At 50.8% G+C, this 21862-nt stretch overlaps 1 protein-coding gene across 1 annotated transcript in view; it reads right to left on the bottom strand.

Moving 5' to 3' along the window:
• The window catches only part of LOC123757359 (microtubule-associated protein futsch), a 212998-nt gene that overhangs the window by 10018 nt on the left and 181118 nt on the right, over positions 1–21862 (bottom strand). The window contains exon 7 of the mRNA XM_045740927.2: positions 14370–14488. Within this exon, the coding sequence (XP_045596883.2) occupies positions 14370–14488 (119 nt within the window). The remainder of the gene's footprint in view (positions 1–14369; positions 14489–21862) is intronic.

The raw sequence follows: 21862 nt of genomic DNA, 5'->3' as shown, positions 1-21862 counted from the left end.
TCGGTCTCTTAAGAGGGAAGACTGCGGGAGATTAAAAGATTTTGGTACCCTGATAATGAGTAGGGTTGACGACCTTACCCAGGAACTAGGGTACGATGAGGGTCAGGCAGAATGCTTAGCTAAACACTTGGTCTGTAGGGCTTTACCTACTAGAATGGGCCCATTCATATTTGTGGAAGGGGCATTATTGAGTTTCAAGGAACTCGTCCAACACATCACCACAGTATGGGACATAGGCATGAGAACGGAGAGGAATGGGGCTCAGTTGTTCCCATACGTTGAGGCGGTATGGAAAGAAGAGGGGGGGGGGGCAATGACTATAGAGCGGGTTTGTCAAGTAAGAAACCGACCACGGTTGCACTTTCAGGCCATCCTGCACGGGGTAACAACAGGAACTCGCGGGCGTGTTATTCACGTGGAAAGCGCGGACATATATGGATGAATTGTCCGAATGTAAAAACAAAGGACTGAAAGGTCTAGGTTGGGGTAGGCCTAGTGATGGTAGGCCTACCTTTGAAGTGAAGGCGGAAGGTGTCAGACTGACAGTTTTGTGGACACCGGAAGTCAAGCAACTCTAATTAAAAAGTCAGCCTTCAGCATATTTAAAGATGCATGCCTTAAGCGTAGTGAGAAAAAGTTAACAGCAGTAAATGAGGAAAAGATTGATGTCTTGGGTCAAGGTACCATTAACTTTGAAATTAATGGGGAATTGCAACCTCATACATGTACGATCATTGAGAATCTTGATTTTCCTGGGGACATCCTCATGGGTACAGATTTTTTGTTTATGGTTTGATTACTCCTTGTCTGCACAAAAAGGGGCAAGGAACTGGCAGATTGCAGTTGGGACAGATTTCCTACCCAGTGGAGATGATCGACCATTCCCCAGTTGTGGCTTCCATTAAGAGGAAGCAGAAATATAACGCACACTACCCAAAATTACTTTTTAAGTCTCTTCCAGACACACTCAAGAGGTCATGTTGGGTACATGCATTGACAAAGCAAAGTTGCCCACCACATTCTGTTAAATTTATTAAAGTGGCAATGGGATGTCACATCCTACCAGGAACCACCCTTCAGGTGGCTGGAAGATGTGATAGGTTATTAATTTCCCTACCATCTAATTGTGGTGCTTGATAAAGGTGCCCTCATTCCCATTGTCAATCTCTCACATAAGACTTTTTGCTTCAGGGCGGGTGATAGGGTATCTCAGGAACTATGGTGAATGACATAGAAATCTTTCATCATCTTGAGATCTTGAGTTACCTTGAGATGATTTCGGGGCTTTTTAGTGTCCCCGCGGCCCGGTCCTTGACCAGGCCTCCACCCCCAGGAAGCAGCCCGCGACAGCTGACTAACACCCAGGTACCTATTTTACTGCTAGGTAACAGGGCCATAGGGTGAAAGAAACTCTGCCCATTGTTTCTCGCCGGCGCCAGGGATCGAACCCAGGACCACGGGATCACAAGTCCAGCGTGCTGTCCACTCGGCTGACCGGCTCCCTGCTGACCATGAGTCAGCTGAGACGCCAACCGTCACAGCACAATGTAGTGCTTTAAATGTGACAGACAACAATAAACCATCAAAGATACAGAATGAGACAGATGTTTCGAGTTACAGTGAATGTCTGCTGGAAAGGGTTAGGTTATTGGTGGGGGGTGAGGTTTTGGGAGGTGGAGTGAGGGTTCAGGAAGTGGGATGACGTTTCGGAAGATAGGGTGAGGTTTCGGAAGATAGGGTGAGGTTTCGGAAGGTAGGGTGAGGTTTCGGGAGGTGGGGTGAGGTTTCGGGAGGCAGGGTGAGGTTTTGGGAGGTGGGGTGAGCTTTTGGGAGGTGGGGTGAGGTTTTGGGAGGTGGGGTGAGGTTTTGGGAAGTGGGATGAGATTTTGGGAGGTGGGGTGAGGTTTTGGGAGGTGGGGTGAGCTTTTGGGAGGTGGGGTGAGGTTTTGGGAAGTGGGATGAGATTTTGGGAGGTGGGGTGAGGTTTAGGGAGGTGGGGTAAGGTTTTGGGAGGTGGGGTGAAGTTTTGGGAGGTGGGGTGAGGTTTTGGGAGGTGGAGTGATGCTTTGGGAGGTGGGGTGAGGCGTTGAGAGGTGGGGTGAGGTGTCGGGAGGTGGGGTGAGGTGTCGGGAGGTGGGGTAAGGCTTCGGGAGGTGGGGGGGGTCATGGAGGCGAGGTTTGGGGAGGTGGGGTTGGAGAAGGTGGGGTTAGGGAAGGTAGGATTGGGGAGGTGAGGTTGAGGGAGGTGAGAGTGTGGAGGTGGGGTTGGGGAGGTGGGATTGAGGGAGATGGGGGGGTTGTGGAAGGTGGGGTTGGGGGAGGTGCAGTTGGGTGAGGTGGGGTTGAGGGAGATGGGGATGGGGTAGGTGGGGTTGAGGAGGTGGGGGCTGGGGCTGGGGGAGGTGGGGTTAACAGATGGTTTGTGAAGGTGGGGGTTAAGGGAGACAGGGTTGGGGAGGTGGGGTTATCTTGAGGTTATCTTGAGATGATTTCGGAGCTTTAGTGTCCCCGCGGCCCGGCCCTCGACCAGGCCTCCACCCCCAGGAAGCAGCCCGTGACAGCTGACTAACACCCAGGTACCTATTTACTGCTAGGTAACAGGGGCATAGGGTGAAAGAAACTCTGCCCATTGTTTCTCGCCGGCGCACGAAGCCAGTCGGCCGAGCAGACAGCACGCGGGACTTGTGATCCTGTGGTCCTGGGTTCGATTCCAGGCACCGGCGAGAAACAATGGGCAGAGTTTCTTTCACCCTATGCCCCTGTTACCTAGCAGTAAAATAGGTACCTGGGTGTTAGTCAGCTGTCACGGGCTGCTTCCTGCGGGTGGAGGCCTGGTCGAGGACCGGGCCGCGGGGACACTAAAAGCCCCGAAATCATCTCAAGATCTCAAGATCACGGGATCGATCCCGGGACCACAGGATCACAAGTCCAGAGTGCTGTCCGCTCGGCTGACCGGCTCCCCAGAGCCAGCTCCTGGGGTTAAGGGAGATGGAAGAGCCCACTGGCAAACTCATACAACACAGCTGGAGGAACAGGCTCGAATGCCTCCGTCGCTATCCCAGAAGGGGAATTCTCTGAGACCACCCGAGTCTCAAGACCATCGAAGCCTCGCCCCGACCCCAAACCCACAGATGGTAAAAATCCGGATGCAGGAAGGAAGGGGGGGGGGGGACCAAACTAGACCACAACAGGGGAAAGACAAGAGGACGCGAAAGGAAACAAAACCGAAGCAACCAACACCCCCAAGCCCCGTCACACCAACCAAAACGAGGCAGCCTTGAGGCTTCCAGTGAGCAAACAACCTAGCGCATTGCCACCACCTAAACTCAATGTGCAATGCCTGTGCTGCCTGTACCCGCATAGTCAGCATAAAACTGGGTAACCGTGCCACAAACAAGTAACAAAACTCGTAGGACTCTGGGCCGATGGTGCCACCGACCCCACAGGCAGCAGACAGAGGCAAAGACATAGAGAGTCACCCCCTGAGACCAGGGGACAGAGCAACCCTCAAGCTCGCACAAAACGAGGGAGGACTTCGGGGTCACATCCATTGGACCCACGTGTCCCTGTGGGGATTCCCTGGGGCCTGAGATGAAACTCACGCTCGGGAAAACCCAGGCAGGGTACTGCTAACCGGTGCCCCAATACCAAACAACCTTTTAAAAACTGAACCCCTGAGACATGTACACTCATGGAGACCTAGCAGGGGTAACCACCAGAAGAAGGAAGAGTATTCATTATGCAGGGGGCAAGGCAGACCCCCACCAGGCAGACAAACAAAATGAAGAGAAAACCCCGCAAGAGGACAGCTTACCCAGGCGAAACAGAGCAGGTTGCTATGATTGGTGAAAACAAGCTGTGCAGTACCTTGCGCCCCTACCAGTGCAAACTGCCCTTTACCCTATGGCGAACAAGGGAGACAGAACACCCTAGCACACAAAGGGCAGCCAAAAACCAAGCAGTAAACGGCCTAGCAGAGGCAGAACCCAAGGAACCGTTGGAAGGTCGCCCCCAAGCCCCAAGGGCAGTATTTACTGGGCACCTAGGGAAGGAAACCCTAGGCGCATGCAGCCCGAGTACTGGAGAATCACTCTCGGTTCACGCACCATCTAGAAGACAGTCACAACACACTAGATACAGTGCTGAAACAACCACTGGAGCTGGAGCACACAACCGTTGTCTATAGCATCAGCCTTAGACCTGAAGGGTGAACAGCCAGCACGGAGGTCTGGGGCTCCCCGTTCCCCCTCCTGGGGAGGGGGGAGCTGTGCAAACAGCGATGCAGCGATGTGTGATGTCATACTCGTTTGCTCGTTTCTTTTAGGGGAGTTCTATCCACTTCTTCGGCTTTTGGTAGCAAAACGTTCACCAGAATAGGGGTTTGTTTTGGGATGCTTACCTATCTGGGTGCCTGACCCGGTTGATGGCAGACATAGAATGCTTCCAACCATAATAGGGTTTCTATAGGCCATTGCTCCCCTTGCCTCTCTGAGGGGGCCAGGTTCTGGCTCGTGGGCCCCGATAGGCCCACAGAACTCCATACACATGACTGATGCTAAAGTCTGACATTAGCATATCAGTCTGGTAAGCTCCGGGGAGCCAAAGGGGCTCTCCCCAGAAAAAAAACAGCATGGAATGTAATGAAACACCATTTTCTGGGAGAGTCCCGGAGGCTCCCCGGAGCTTACCAGGCTAATATGCTAATGTCAGACTTTGGCATCAGTCATGTGTACGGAGTTCTTATGGGCCTACCGGGGACCACGAGCCAGAACCTGCCCCCCCTCTAGAGAGGCAAGGGAAGCAATGGCCTATAGAAACCCCCGTGTGGTTGGAAGCATTCTATGTCTGCCATCAACCGGGTTAGGCACCCAGAGAGGTAGGCGTCCCAAAACAAACCCCTATTCTGGTGAAAATTGCAACCAAAAACCGAACGAGTGGATAGAACTCCCCAAACAAAAACGAGCAAACTAGTATGACGTCACCCGTCGTCGCGCCGCTGTCTGAGCAGCCCCCCCTACCCGGGAGGGGGAAGGGGGAGCCTCAGACTTACCATGCCAGCGATCCACACCCCAGTTCTGAGGCTGGATGTCAAAACATGCGAAAAACCGCCAACCGGAGGGAGGGAGGGAATCTGGGGAGCCTCCGGGACTCGCCCAAAAAATGGCATTTCATTACATTCAATGCTGGTTTTCTGGGGGGAGCCCCTACGGCTCCCCGGAGCTAACTACCCACAGAGGAAAAGAATAGGGACTGACCCGGGAGGCGGTCGCCGCACACTACTCAACCTGAAGTCGAGACAACAGGCCGCATCCGCCGACCCAAAGCGACACAGGCCCGACTGGGCCCAGGAACGTGTACAAGGTAACGAACAGCCAAGGACCCTGTTTGACCGCCAATTTCCCGTGCCCGAATGTACTCCCAGGACACAGTACCAAAGACGGCAGCAAGAGCCGCGAACTTGCGGATGTCACGGGCACGGAGATAGACCGCAGGCAGGAGAGCCTTAAGAACCCTGCGGACGACCTGGGAGACCCGCACCCTCTAACAGGGAGGAACGGAACTGGAGCAATCCAAAGCGCGTCCACGGACCCAGAAGCCGTGGAGTGCCAATAACGGCGGAGAGCCGAAACCGGATAAAAACAAAATGCACCCCCGGCCTTACCAACCAAGCATCAACAACCCAGGGACCCCTCCGGAAAGCAGCAATCTCATTCTCCGCCAGAAAAGAAGGAGAAGGCAGCAGACGACCAAAACCGATCACCCCGACCAAAGGAGCAGAAAACCCTTGCGTAGGAGGAGAGCATGAAGCTCACCTACCCGACCCCCAGAGGCCAATGCCAACCGGAGAAGACCCATCGAAAAACAAACCGGAACCAAAGGGGCCACAAGAAAACGAGGAGAAGAAAGAAAAGAGAGCACTCTGTCCAACGACCAGGACAGCTTAAGCGGCGCAAGAACAGGCTGAAGGTGAAACAAGCATGAGACAGCTTATGAACGGCGCGAATTAAAGTCCGAAAGCAAGCCGAAGCGGCTCCACCAGCGCCACAGAAAACGAGGCGACAGTATGCGGCAAGTCGACGGCCCCCAACCCCCAGCAGAAAAGCCAAGCCGACACCAACAAACGCAGCCACCGAAGAAGGGACAGAAGGAAAAGGAAGGACCGCCAAAATACCCCATAGTGCCGCCAAGAAGCACACAGGTGGGACACCAACAACGAAGCCACCTAACCACCAACGGACGCGAGATACCCGAGACAGAACGTAATCAGCCCTGCCAAGGGTCATCCGAGCCTAGGAAGAGGCGGAGCCGCAGGAAGATCTCGGGTGCGACCACCAAGGAAGCAGAGCCGGAAGCCCAAGTTGGCAAGAAGGAGAAGGAACGTCTGCCCAACAGAAAACTCTCCCAACGCGAGCAAGCTCGCCAGGAGACCGGAAACCACAGGTCCGACGTGAGACACCAGAGAAGGAACATCGCAAGACCCTGAAAAAAACAACAGGCAAGGCAAGCCAGGAATACAGGTAACCAAACCCGGCAACAGGAAGACCAAAAGGCACAAACAAAACACACAACAGTGTGAAGGAGGAAATGATAAAAAGACCAGCAGAAACACCCCAGCACCAGCGGCCAGGGACAAAAGTGAAGCAGGAAGACGAGAGGAATGCACGAGGAAGGGAAGTGGCGGAGGCCAACCCCACACTCAACGCCCAGTGCAGATAAGAGCCCAGTAGGCTCCGGAACTTGAACAGAAAGCGAATGATAGGTGAGGGGCGATGAAGAGTCAAAGCTCATCCCCAGCCAGCACAACTAGGCGAGGACAACGAGGCTAGGACAGAGAATCCAAGGAACATGGAAAAGCCAGGCCCGGCACAGCAAGACCGGCAAGGAAGGAGAGCCCCAGAAAAATCAAGGGAACAAAAAAAAAAAAAGGAAGGCACCAGAAGGAGCACGGAAGGGCCGAACAAAACGCCACAACAATACCCCCACACGCAGCCGCAGTATCAAAACCGCAGCAAAACGTCACCACACAAAACTTTGTTTTTCCTACAAAAAAATGTATTCAACTTTAACATCTCATTTCGCAGCCTCTGTAAATATCATTTCAATTCTTCGCTAACACCCAAAGCCACATTAATTTAATAAATGCTATTAACTGAGGAATGCAGCGAACTCTTCGCTAGTCCCGCTGATCACTGACCTCGGAGCCGCCATGTTCTGTGATGACCAACTGGCAGAGAGTAAAAAAATAAGAATGCTCTCCTTATATTGGGTGGAACTCCGGACTGCGATGCCGTGGAGGACGCTCACACAGCTGGGTGACGACGGCTTTCGTTTTTTTTTTTTTTAGTGAGTATAATTGGACAGACTTGATGCTAGGCAAGGAAGTGAATGAGATGTATGTCAAGTTTTGTGAAATATATGATAAAGGCACAAAAAAATTTATACCAAAACAGAGATGCAGGGCCAGAAAACAGGATTGGTTCGACAGAAATTGTGAGAGGGCAAGAGACCAAAAGACACAAAAATAGAATCAGTATAGGAAGAGGCTAAACCCCCAAACATACCAGCGATACAAAGATGCGAGAAACAACTATACAGCAGTATGGAGAGAGGCAGAAAGAAATTTTGAAAAAGGGATAGCGGATAAATGTAAAACAGAACCGGGCCTATTCTACAAATTCATAAACAACAAATTGCAGGTAAAGGATAATATCCAGAGGTTGAAAATGGGAAACAGATTAACGGAAAATGAAAAGGAAATGTGTGAAACATTAAATGAAAAGTTCCAAAGTGTGTTTGTACAAAATGAAATCTTCAGAGAACCAGACACAATAAGAATTCCTGAGAACAACATAGAGCGGATAGAGGTGTCTAGAGATGAAGTGGAAAATATGCTAAAGAAGCTCAGTAAGAACAAAGCAGCTGGCTCAGATGGCGTTTCACCATGGGTTCTGAGAGAATGTGCATCTGAGCTCAGCATTCCACTTCACCTGATCTTTCAGGCATCCCTGTGTACAGGAATCGTAGCAGACGTGTGGAAACAGGCTAACATAGTTCCAATCTACAAAAGTGGCAGCAGGGAAGACCCCCTCAATTATAGACCTGTATCATTGACAAGTGTAATAGTGAAAGTATTGGAAAAACTAATCAAAACTAAATGGGTAGAACACCTGGAGAGAAATGATATAATATCAGACAGACAGTATGGTTTTCGATCTGGAAGATCCTGTGTATCGAATTTATTCAGTTTCTATGATCGAGCCACAGAGATATTACAGGAAAGAGATGGTTGGGTTGACTGCATCTATCTGGACCTAAAAAAGGCTTTCGACAGAGTTCCACATAAGAGGTTGTTCTGGAAACTGGAAAATATTGGAGGGGTGACAGGTAAGCTTCTATCATGGATGAAAAATTTTCTGACTGATAGAAAAATGAGGGCAGTAATCAGAGGCAATGTATCGGAATGGAGAAATGTCACAAGTGGAGTACCACAGGGTTCAGTTCTTGCACCAGTGATGTTTATTGTGTACATAAATGATCTACCAGTTGGTATACAGATTTATATGAACATGTTTGCTGATGATGCTAAGATAATAGGAAGGATAAGAAATTTAGATGATTGTCATGCCCTTCAAGAAGACCTGGACAAAATAAGTATATGGAGCACCACTTGGCAAATGGAATTTAATGTTAATAAATGTCATGTTATGGAATGTGGAATAGGAGAACATAGACCCCACTCAACCTATATATTATGTGAGAAATCTTTAAAGAATTCTGATAAAGAAAGAGATCTAGGGGTGGTTCTAGATAGAAAACTATCACCTGAGGACCACATAAAGAATATTGTGGAAGGAGCCTATGCTATGCTTTCTAACTTCAGAATTGCATTTAATTACATGGATGGCGATATACTAAAGAAATTGTTCATGACTTTTGTTAGGCCAAAGCTACAATATGCAGCTGTTGTGTGGTGCCCATATCTTAAGAAGCACATCAACAAACTGGAAAAGGTGCAAAGACATGCTACTAAGTGGCTCCCAGAACTGAAGGGTAAGAGCTACGAGGAGAGGTTAGAAGCATTAAACATGCCAAAACTAGAAGACAGAAGAAAAAGAGGTGATATGATCACTACATACAAAATAGTAACAGGAATTGATAAAATTGACAGGGAAGATTTCCTGAGACCTGGCACTTCAAGAACTAGAGGTCATAGATTTAAACTAGCTAAACACAGATGCCGAAGAAATATAAGAAAATTCACCTTCGCAAATAGAGTGGTAGACGGTTGGAACAAGTTGAGTGAGAAGGTGGTGGAGGCCAAGACCGTCAGTAGTTTCAAAGCGTTATATGACAAAGAGTGCTGGGAAGACGGGACACCACGAGCGTAGCTCTCATCCTGTAACTACACTTAGGTAATTACACGTGTGGTGCCCATATCTTAAGAAGCACATCAACAAACTGGAAAAGGTGCAAAGACATGCTACTAAGTGGCTCCCAGAATTGAAGGGCAAGAGCTACGAGGAGAGGTTAGAGGCATTAAATATGCCAAAAGTAGAAGACAGAAGAAAAAGAGGTGATATAGGGAAGATTTCCTGAGACCTGGAACTTTAAGAACAAGAGGTCATAGATTTAAACTAGCTAAACACAGATGCCGAAGAAACATAAGAAAATTCACCTTCGCAAATAGAGTGGTAGACGGTTGGAACAAGTTAAGTGAGAAGGTGATGGAGGCCAAGACCGTCAGTAGTTTCAAAGCGTTATATGACAAAGAGTGCTGGGAAGACAGGACACCATGAGCGTAGCTCTCATCCTGTAACTACACTTAGGTAATTACACTTAGGTAATTACACTCCCAGAGGAATTGACAGGGTAGATATAGATAAAATGTAACACGGGTGGCACACAAACAAGGGGACACAGGTGGAAACCAAGTACCCAACCGAGACACAGGGACGTAAGAAGAAATGTGTGCAGTGTCACAGGTAAGAGATGGAACACATTAGGCAGCGATGAGGCACATTAGGCAGCCCATACCTGGGCTGACCCTATGCACAGACCCAAGTGTAGAGACGAGAGAGCCCAGGAGGCTCAGAACCCGTACGTCAGGCGAATGACAGGTGAGAGGCGGAACCAAAGAGCCAGAGCCCAACCCTGCAAGCACAATTAGGTGAGCACATAACACCCCCGACACAGGAAAACGTACCACGGAACAGGCATCTCCACCGTTGCTCATGGAACAAGGTGGAGGCGGGGCCCCGAACTCAAGCATGGTAGGACCAGCATAGGAGAGGGGACAGGATGAGTACATTACAGTCAGGAGCCGCCTCGTATGGCCCAAGAGGCCTCCTGCAGTCACCTGTGATCCGAGGAAGGAAGTGGGCGGTGAGAACAAGGGCTGCCACGTATGGGCCAATAGCCCTACAGCAGGCATCTCGGTTTGTATGTTTTACGTTCTCAAGTACGTATGTACACCCATTTCTACTCCCAAAAACAAAACAGGGTCAGGACGAAGGAGACGCCAGACCGCACCAACTCACCTGCAGAACATAGGCGCTGAAGGGCCAGGGCCCAAGCCTATGAGAACAGAGCCGCCGGAGGCGGCCAGGGTACCGTGCACCCGTAGGAGAGAAAAACCGGGAGCACCGCCCGCGGAAGGCAGGCCAGAGCCGCTCATGACGGAGAAGAGGAGGGGAGTGGCGAAGGAGGCGCCCCCACCCAAAATCACAGGGAAAAACCCTGTGACCTCCCCATAGCGGCACTCCAGAACACCCCCAAGAGGAACGGGGCACGGACTGGAGAATAAGGGCGAGAGGCGAAACCCCCCGAGAGAAAATTGACGCAGAACACCAGCACGTGTGCACACCGCCCTGAACCAAAACAAACTCACACGACGCATGTGCAGGACCCGAAAGAAAAGCAGCCCAACAGGTTGGGCTACACAAGTCCATCCTACTCCATCCAACAACAGAGGAGGAAAGTGGCTCAACAGGTCGTATCCCGAGCAATCCATTAAAGAAACAGACCAACTCATGGAACAGGAGCCAACTTAGCCGACCCATGTAAGGAAAACAACAAACCGAATCGGAATCCAAGCAGGCTACCAGTAGCCCAACATGGCGACAAAGAACCCAACTGGCTACAAGTAGCCCAAACCAGCATCCCGGACCAGAACGGATGAAAAACGAGCAGTGCCGTGACACAGCACGGAGAGAAGAGATATGAAGAAAAGAACAAGAAGGCCAAAAACCCAGAAGCTGCCCGGAATAGGACTAACAAGCCCTAGAAAGGACCGGAGAGAAGCCCCACCAAATGACGACAGACGTACCAGTAAAACGGGAAGGAGCAAAACCGTTCCCGAACCTTCGGGAACACATAGAAGCAAACACAACGGACGAAGGTACAGAAAAACCCAGTCGCACTCAAGACCAAAAGTCATGCAGAACCCCAAGAAGAGGGGGACATGACGGAGAAGTCCTGTCCCGGAAAAAAGGGGCGAAAAACAGAGAAAAGCACCCACCGACAGGACAGAAGCAACGGGCATAATGGACAAGGAACCGAGCCCGGAGAGGGGCTGATGCCCAAGTACTTGTGTGGGGGAAGGAAAAAACCCCACTTCACAACCGCAAGCCCCGCCCAGAGGGGGTAGAAAAATCTTGGCGGGGTCCAACGGGGCCTGAGGCCCCCACGTCAGCCCCACCCCAACCCCGGGAACCCACCTGGCAGGCCCCGGGGCTGAGCTGTCCCCCAAAGCCCCAGCCTCAAGAAAAAACCGGGACAGCCGTGAAAAGCACTAAGGAAAGAAGCCCACTGGCAGCTCTTACAACAGAGTCTGGAGGAAACAGGCTCGAATGCCCCAGTCGCTACCCCGTAAGGGGAAGTCCCCGAGGCCAACTGAGTCTCAAAACCATGGAAGCCCCGCCCCGACCCCGAACCCACAGACGGTAAAGACCTGGATGTAGGGAGGAAGGGGGGGGGGACCCGACAAGACCACCAACCAAAACGGGGCAGCCTCGGGGCTTCCGGGGAGCAAACAACCAGCTGGGTAACCCAGTCACAAACAAGGAACAAAACTTGCAGGACTCCGGGCCAAAGGTGTCACCGACCCCACAGGCTGCAGACGGAGGCAAAACAGCGAGTCACCCCTAAGACAAGGGGACAGAGCAACCCTCGAACTCGCACAAAGAGAGTGGGGGGGGATTTCGGGGCCACATCCATCGGGCCCACGCTCCCCGTAGGGATTTCCCAGGGTCCTGAGCATTTACTATAAGAGGACTCGCGCTCAGGTAATCCCAGGCAGGGTACTACTAACCGGTGCCCATGGCTACCAAAATCAACGTTCTAAGAGCTGAACCCCCGGGACGTGTACACTTACGGGGACCAAGCAGGGGAAACCACCGGAAGAAGGAAGAGAACCCAGCACAAATGGGGAAAGAACCAAAGGCAGAGCCCCCACCAGGTAGACAAAAAAAAAAACTCTTTGTAAGAGTACAGCGTACCCAGGCGGAACAGAGCTGGCTGCTATGATTGGTGAAAACAAGCTGCGCAGCACCCTGCGCCCCGCCAGTGCAAACTGCCCCTTACCCTAAGGCGAACAAGGGAGACAGAATCCCCTATCACACAAAGGGTGGCCAAAACCGAGCAGCAAACGGCCTAGCAGAAGCAGGACCCAAGGAACTTGTGGAAGGTAGCCCCAAGCCTCAAGGGGAGTACTTACAGGGCACCTAGGGAAAGTAACCCTAGGCGTATGCAGCCCGAGTACTGGAGACTCACTCCCGGCTCATGCACCACCTAGAAGACAGACACCACACTCTAGGTACAGTGCTGAAACAACCACTGGAGCCGGAGCACACAACCGGTACCATTAGCGTCAGCTGAAGAACTGAGGTGTGGATAGCCGGCATGGCAGGTCTGGGGCTACCCCCTCCCCCTCCTGGGGAGGGGGGAGCTGCACAGAGAGCGGGGTGATGACGGGTGATGTCATACTAGTTTGCTCATTTTTGTTTAGGGAGTTTTATCCACTCATTCGGTTTCACCAGAATAGGGGTTTGTTTTGGGACGCCTACCTTTCTGGGTGCCTAACCCGGTTGATGGCAGACCTAGAATGCATCCAACCACACGGGGGTTTCTATAAGCTAATGCTCCCCTTGCCTCTCTAGGGGGATCCAAGTTCTGGCTTGTGGTTCCCGGAAGGACCATAAGAACTTTGATGCCAAAGTCTGACATTAGTATATCAGCCTGGTAAGTTCCGGGGAGCCGTAGGGGCTTCCCCCAGAAAAAAATATTGTATGTGACATACTTTGGCCATGATGGACCAGAAAAGTTAAGCAATTTATGGGTGCTGAGTGAGTAAGCGCTCAGAGATGCTAGCCCCAGTGAAGACTCTGTGGGACAGCAGTTGCCGCAAAAATAATTCTTCATAATTATTTCATTGTCTTTCAATTTTTTTTTTTGCTAGAATATTATTCAATAGTGTGTAATTTTTTAAACCTGATATAATCAAATGAGTGGAACATCACTATGCTGAAAAATATGGTGCGCATATTATTCACACATGTAGCATAGTGTTTGCTGTGTTTACCCTATACAGTATACACATTACAAATGACTACATTTTTATACATTTTGAACCAAGCCATTATGACTATATATCACTTGGAAGGGATCAGGATAAGACTTTGGGATGGGACAGGGGAAGAGGAATGTTGCCCAACCACTTGGACGGTCTGGAATTAAACACTGACCTGCATGAAGCGAGACTGTCGCTCTACCGTCCAGCCCAAATGGTTGGGTGGAAGTGGTAGAACTTTTAGGAAACGACTTGTTGTCAGGTCACACCAGCCTTAATGACTGGTGACGATCCAGTAACAAGGTGGCCAGCCACTACTTACAGGTGAACTGCCAAAAGACCATGTGGATCATTTTGGGATCTTGTTTTCTGTATTGTGTTTACCTTGCTGTTCTTTGTTTCACTCTTCTCTACATTTCTGGTGACCTTTTCTTGGTCTGAGTAATCTCGTATCTTCAACTTCCTGTACCTCTATAGAGGGGGCCCAGGATTTATCCTCTGGTCCCCTGGTAGGCTTACAATGACTCTAGTGCCTGGTGTGATTCAAAGTCAATGGAGCTATCCAAGTTGGTAGTGTAGCAATAGGATGCCTCCACAGAAGCCCTCCAAGAAACAGTTTTATACCATTTTTATAATAATATAATGCCATCAAAATGTTGTATTTGAATGCCAAACTATACAAGTTAAGCCAACATTTAATTCTCCATAATAAACCAACTACCCTGGACAATATTTAAGTATTGAGCATAGTTAGTAATAACCTGCCACTGGTACTGCACTAACATATATATAAATAACTTACTTGATAATTGGTAACATGGATCTTGGACTCAGGGTGCTTCACTGCTTCTCCTATGTTCCTCATGAAAGTGTCACACAAGGAGCAATAAAATGCTGGCAACGAATGAAGAAACTCTATACCTGGAATGTTTGAATGGTAAAAAGTAAAATGGACAAATAAGTTTACTTAAATAACATAATTCAGTGTTGAATATAAGAAAATTTTGCTCCCTTTGTATTACTTCAAGCTACCCATCTGGGGCCAGATTCACGAAGCAATTACGCAAGCACTTATGAACCCGTACATCTTTTCTCAATCTTTGGCGGCTTTGTTTATAATGATTAAAGAGTTGATGAGCTCCCAAGCACCAGGAGGCTATTTAAAACAATAACAACAATTGATTGGGAAGTTTTCATGCTTTAAACTGTTTAATAAATGTAACCAAAGCTGTCAAAGATTGAGGAAAGATGTTATCGATTGTAAGTACTTGCGTAAGTGCTTCGTGAATCTGGCCCCTGGAGTATAACAAACAAAATCCCACCAAGCTTTGATACCCCCCAATAAAGGCATGCAGGTATACTGCAGATTTGGCATACAGTACTTGATCAACCACTTTACCAAATGAAGAATACTTTCAACCACTGTTGAATGTAATGAAATGCCTCAGCCCCTTGAGACTCCCTGAAGCTATCTTGCTCAGATGGCTTTTAACTAGTAGGCCACATCAGCCGTGTAGTTCTGTTTGACCTATCGGGCACCAGAGCAAGATCCTGGCCTCCCCTTCCCCCTCCCCTCACAGAATTACAAAGAGCAGGCGACACTCTGCCACCCAACTGGGAAAGCATCCAGGTCTGTGAATCAATACAGACCACTGTTAGGTTCAAAATAACTAGAGCCCTGAAGCTGTCAAACGAATTCTCCAAATAATATAAACATATTATAAAATCTGTTAAAACTAGCATAAGCTCATTTGCCCCTTCAAGATGACCTGGACAAAAGTGTATGGACCTGCTTGATACCTGGTTGATGGGGTTCTGGCAGTTCTTTTACTCCCCAAGCCCGGCCCGAGGCCAGGCTTGACTTGTGAGAGTTTGGTCCACCAGGCTGTTGCTTGGAGCAGCCTGCAGGCCCACATACCCACCACAGCCCGGTTGGTCCGGAAAGTCTTTTAGAAAACAGTCTAGTTTTCTCTTGAAGATGTCCACGGTTGTTCCAGCAATATTTCTTATACCTGTAGTCACTGGGAGGATGTTGAACAGCCACGGACCTCTGATGTTTATACAGTATTCTCTGATTGTGCCTATGGCACCACTGCTCTTCACTGGCTCTATTCAGCATTTTCTTCCATATCGTTCACTCCAGTACGTTGTTATTTTACTGTACAGATTTGGGACCTGTCCCTCCAGTATTTTCCATATGTATATTATTTGGTATCTCTCTCGTCTCCTTTCTAGTGAGTACATTTGGAGAGCTTTGAGACGATCCCAATAATTTAGGTGCTTTATCGCATCTATGCGTGCCGTATATGTTCTCTGTATTCCCTCTATTTCAGCAATCTCTCCTGCTCTGAAGAGGAAGGCGAGTACTGAGCAGTACTCAAGACGGGACAACACAAGTGACTTGAAGAGTACAACCATCGTGATGGGATCCCTGGATTTGAAAGTTCTCGTAATCCATCCTATCATTTTTCTGACTGACGCAATATTTGCTTTGTTATGCTCCCTAAATGTTAGATCGTCGGACATCATTATTCCCAAATCCTTGACATGCTGTTTACCTATTATGGGCAGATTCGATTGTGTTTTGTACCTTGTATTATGTATTCATTCACTCCAGCCTGCATCTCCAGCTTTTTCACTAGCCTCTTATGTGGTACTGTATCAAAGGCTTTATGGCAATCCAAAAATTTGCAGTCTGCCCACCCCTCTCTTTCTTGCCTGATTTTTGTTGCCTGATCGTAGAATTCAAGTAACCTTGTGAGGCAGGACACAGTGAGGCAGGACCACCACTTGGCAAATGAAATTTAATGTAAATAAATGCCATATTATGGAATGTGGAATAGGAGAAAATAGACCACACACACAACCTACAAATTATCAGGAAAAAGCTTTAAAATTTCTGATAAAGAAAGAGATTTAGGGGTGGTTTTAAATAGAAGACTTTCACATGAAAACCACATAAAAAAACCAGCGTTGAATGTAATGAAACGCCATTTTCTGGGTGAGCCCCGGAGGCTCCCTGGAGCTTATCGGGCTAATGTGTGTTATGTTAGACCGGGACATTAGCTAAGGAGTTCAGACCTACCAGGGACCAGCGCCAGAACCTGGCCCCTTCAGAGAGGTTTCAGGGAGCAATGGCCCTGGAAAAACCCCATATGGTTGGGGGTTTTCCTTATCTGCCATCGACCGGGGTTAGGCACCCAGAAAGGTAGGCGTAACAAAACAAACCCCACATGGTAAGAAACTACAACAAAAACCGAACAGAGAGGTAGAAAACTCCCTACAATCCCAAGGAAACAAGCAAACAAGCAAACATCACACTTTACTGCCGCGCCGATCGTCCGCGCAGCCCTCCCCACCCCGGGAGGGGGAGGGGGGAGCCCCGGACCTACCGCGCCGGCTGCCAAGCTCCAGTTCGGAAGCTAAGCTTCAACCAACGCGAAAAAACCGCCGACCGGTGGGAGGGAGGGTTTCCAGGGAGCCTCCGGGGCTCACCCAGAAAATGGCGTTTCATTACATTCAACGCTGGTTTTCTGTGGGGAGCCCCTACGGCTCCCTGGAGCTTCATACCCAAAGAGAAGGAAAAGAAAGGGCTAACCCGGGAGGCGGCCGCCACAAACTCTGCAACGCAACGCAAAGCCAAGACAACCGGTCGCAAACCTGCGACCCAAGGCAACAAGAACGCCCAAGAACAGACGCACATATGGATGGGCGGCCAAAAACCCGTGCGACCCACAATTCCCTGCGCCCGAAATGAGCCCGAGACGTCACCAACACAGCAGCAATTGCTGCAAACGTCTGAACAGCACGGGCGCAAAGACAGACCGCAGGAAGAAGGAAAACACTGCGGACGACCCGGGAGACCCGAGCCCTGAAAACAGGGAACGAAGGAACCGGATCAACCACAGCGCATCCCCAGGCACGGTACGCCGGCAACAGCAAAAAGCACAACTGGACAACACAGGACGCACCCCCCGGCCAAACCAAACAAGTACCAATACCCCAAGAACCCCTCCGGAAAGCAGCCGTCTCGACCGTCGCCAGGACAGAGAAAGGCTGCACACCAATAAAGCTACCACCAGTACCAAAGAGGAGGAAACTGAAACCGAAGGGGCTACCACAAACTGAGGGGAAGAGAAGAAGGCACCCTGAACAAGGACCAGGATGGCTCAGGCGACTCATGAGCAGGCCGGAGGGGAAACAAAACGCGAGAAGACGTAATAAACGTCATACAGTCTCCAAGACGAAGCTCGCAGGTGGGACACCGTCAACAAAGCCACCTGAACACCATAGAGATGGCGATACCTGCGTCAAAATACCAGACGCGAAGAGCCAAAGAGAAGGCCGAACCAGTCACGGACAGGACCGATTCGGCCTGCTGAAAGAGGCGAAGCCTCAGGAAAAACGCCCCGGGTACGGACACCTATCAAGCAGCGTCTGAAAAGAAGGCCGGGCCGGCCACAGTGGAACCATAAGGACTGTTCTCGTGGGAATGGGCTGCAACTGAGCCAGAACCCGAAGCAACAGCTGGACCGGGAGAAGAGGTACAGGTACCCCCCACCTCGACCAGGCCTGCCGAAAGCCTCCACCGTGAAGTCCTCGCAGGTGGGAAGGGCGCCACAAAACGGGCGACGCCTAGACCACGCCAACCCGAAGACGTCCATGGCCAGGAGTCCATAAGCCCAACAGAGCCAACAAAACGAATCGGCGACGACTGGCCAACCCACGAAGAGGAATGAACCGAGACAGCTGTCCACCAGGACGCAGGACACACCCCGGACACGAACCACACGGTTAACCAAACCCCCTGTGGTTCCGGCAAGAACCACCAGAGAACAGTCCAAACAGAGCTGAATGGTAGAGTACCTAGTGACCCAAACCCTCCGAAGCGCAAACCAGACAGCCATGAACACCTGAACCGGGCTGTGAGCCCGACGGACAGACAGACTCCATCAACCTCGGCCGACCTGGTGAGCACTGGTCACAAAGCCCCAGCCGAGAGACGACCCGTCCGTGAACACATCGAGCGAAGGCTCGGGGAGCCGCCAAGGCACAGAACCCCGAAAACCCCAAAGAGGAAGCTGGTGACGCAGCACCAACACCAGATCCCCAGAGGAACCCAAGGAATGCAAGAGGCGGAAGTGGAGTCTCCGTAGGAACCAACCGACGCCGGAGCCAAACCCGACTCCGCGGGCAGACAAGCACGCCGAAGTGCAAACTCCCGCACAACCGCCCAAGCAACCGCTGAGCAACCCGGGACCCCCTCCTGAACAGCCAAAGGCGGGACCACAGCCACAGTAACACTTCTGGAGGGAAGACAATGAGGGGCCCAAGAGCCTGAAACAAGGCCCAGGTCCGAACCCGGGACGGAAACAGAAGGTAAAACCTCCAGATCACCAGGAAACCAAACCCAGCGATCTGGAAAGAACCATCCCCTGGCGAGCAGACAAGCGGACTGACTGGGAGCCCACTCCAGCCAGTCGTCGAGGTAGGCCAGACACCGAATCTCAGACGCAGACAGGGCACTAAGATCCGGTAAAGATGCAAAGAGTATACAAAGTGCCCTTCACAAAATAGGGAATGCAATAAAAACAGCAAACCTGAAGCCCCACCACCAAAGCATTGTATGACAATCATACGAAGACATATTATGACATATGACAATCATTATATGACAATATGACAATTATAATCAAAGCATTATATGACAAAGAGTGCTGGGAAGACGGGACACCACGAGAGTAGCTCTCATCCTGTAACTACACTTAGGTAAGTACACATAGGTAATTACCAACTGTGCTAGCCCCAGAAAAACTGGAGAGGAACGTGCCAAGAAGTGACCTGGAGGTCCAGGTCCACCATCCATGCACCCGGCCCTAACAGAATCCGAACAGGAGACAACAGTCCTCCGAGCAGGGCAGAGGATCCAGGGCGCAGACGGAAGTAGTCCAGAAGAACTGCAGACTGGAAAAGCTCATGACTGCAAAGAGCAGACGGGAAGCCCAGAAGGATGGGGCGGATCGACCACGCCCCACGCACCCACGAAGAGGAAATGACGAAGCGCAGGGAAGAAGCCCACCCCGCCAGCTCTGAACCCCCCCCAAGGGGGGAGAAGCCGTCCTCCGACGCCAGCAGAGGCCGGAAGACAACCCAAAGCGCCCACCAACAGCGGGACCAAGTGAGAGGCAACAGAGCAAGCTGCTCCCCCAGCGCCCAGTCAACAGAGAAGGGAACAGAACCCCTTCAGAAAGAAAAAGTACACTACCGAAGTCATGAGGAGAGACTACGGGAATGAAACCACACTTCGCTGGAAGAGGAAGTGAGGGGAGACCTGATCACCACATACAAGATACCCAAGGGAATCGACAGGGTTGAGAAGGACAGGCTATGTAACACAAGGGGCACACGCACTAGGGGACACAGGTGGAAACTGAGTACCCAAAAGAGCCACAGATAGAATTAGTTTTTTTTTTTTTTTTTTTTTTTTTTTTTTTTTTTTTTTTTTTTTTTTGAGTGTCAGAATGGGAACGGGAAAGCACTAAGAAGTAATGTGGCGACTCCTCACACAAGTAACGAGGCTGACCCCCATACAATGTCACATGTAGACATGACAGAGCCCAAGAGGCACAGGAACCGATACACCTGTTGACGGACGGTTGAGAGGCAGGACCAAGGAGCCAGAGCTCAACCCCCACAAGCACAACTAGGTGAGGACATATATTGTAAAAGCACAAGCCGCCGACTAGTGGCAAAGAGCACTACGCCGGCCAAGCAAAGAAGGCACAAAACTGCATCAAAAGGCCCACCTCGACAGCAAAACCACAAAGTCCCAGCACAACCACAACATGTGCCAAGACCCAAAAAGCTCAGTCTGCAAGCCAGGAAGACCCCGGAACCCCAAAAGGCAGAACCGGGTCACACGAGGAAACAAAGTCCCCTGAACCCACAAAAGGGGGCCCAAGAGGAAGAAACCTCCAGAACGAAACCAAGGAACCCAAAGGAACCCAGAATCGAACCAGGGGGAGCCCAAACCACCACATTTGCCGGCGGAGAACACCACTAAAAGGCAAAGCACAGACCCCAGCAGAACGCCCTGGGAAAACGGTCCCAACAGACCGAAAACCGAGGGGCAAGGTGTGGGAGCAAGCATACCAGCCAGGGGCACTGAGCCTAAACCCAGAGGCTCAGACCCAAAATCAACACCCAAACGTTCCCAGAGGAACAGGCAACGGCAAGAAAACACCAGAAAAACAAAGAAACGACAACAGGAGAACAAAAACCCTGCAAATTTTTTGAAAACTCACCAGAGACGCTCGCTCGCACACCCAGACGCATGTAAACAAACCGCAACGCCGCCCTGGTGGCCACGCCGTGAAACCGGCAGACGAAAATGGCCGCCAGCAGGGGCTGTGACTGACGCCCAATACACAAAAACACGCCAGCAAATGTGGGAAGCTAGCAGACTGGAAGGGCGAAAAACGACGCCCAACAGCAGAAAAACCCCTGAAGGGGCAAAACCGCCCCAGAACTGCTAGCAGGCAACCCCCACAGCCCCGGGAACCAACAACAGAGGCCCCGGGGCAGAGCCGTCCTCCAAGCCCTCCGCCCTTAAAGAAAAGCAAGAGCCCATGGGAAAGGCAACAAGAAAGGGCCGCTGGTAAGACCCAGAAGCCTTGGCAGGAGGCACAGGCTCAAACCTCCGTCCCCAACCCGAACGGGGCATCCCCCGAAAACCGCCCGAGTCTCTGCCGCAACTGAACCCCGCCCCGACCCAGAAACACGCAGACAGTCCGGAGCCGGGAACATGGAGAGAAAGGGGCGAGCAGCACCTAACCAAACGGGGCGGCCACGGGCATTCGAGTGGGAAACCAACCTAGCATGTTGCAGCAACCTAACCTAGCTTGCAACACGGATGCCGCCTGTACTCTGAACAGTAATAACATCAGGAGAGTACTGGAGAACAAGCAGAGAATCACTCGCAAGACTCCGGGTCAAGGTGTCAGTGACCCAACAGGCAGCATGACGGAGGTAAAAATGGCGACTGTCACCCGGAGACAAGGGAACAGCAACCAACGATCCCGTTCAAGACGGGTTGGAACCCGGAAGACACATTCAATGGTCCCCCGAGCCCAGACAGGGGTTTCCAGGGCCCGTAGGGTAACAACTACGGGAAGCCCGGGCAAGGTGTTGCTAACCGGTTAAGAAACCCAAACATAACAAGAGGGTAGATTATAGCACTGAAAACCCCTGAGACGTGTACAAGCACGGGGGCCTAGCAGAGGGCCGCCAAACACT

Source organism: Procambarus clarkii, chromosome 22, assembly GCF_040958095.1.
Source record: "Procambarus clarkii isolate CNS0578487 chromosome 22, FALCON_Pclarkii_2.0, whole genome shotgun sequence".
NCBI lineage: Eukaryota > Metazoa > Arthropoda > Malacostraca > Decapoda > Cambaridae > Procambarus > Procambarus clarkii.
The sequence above is the reverse complement of the archived record's forward strand: the minus strand, read 5'-3'. Positions and strand labels throughout refer to the sequence as shown.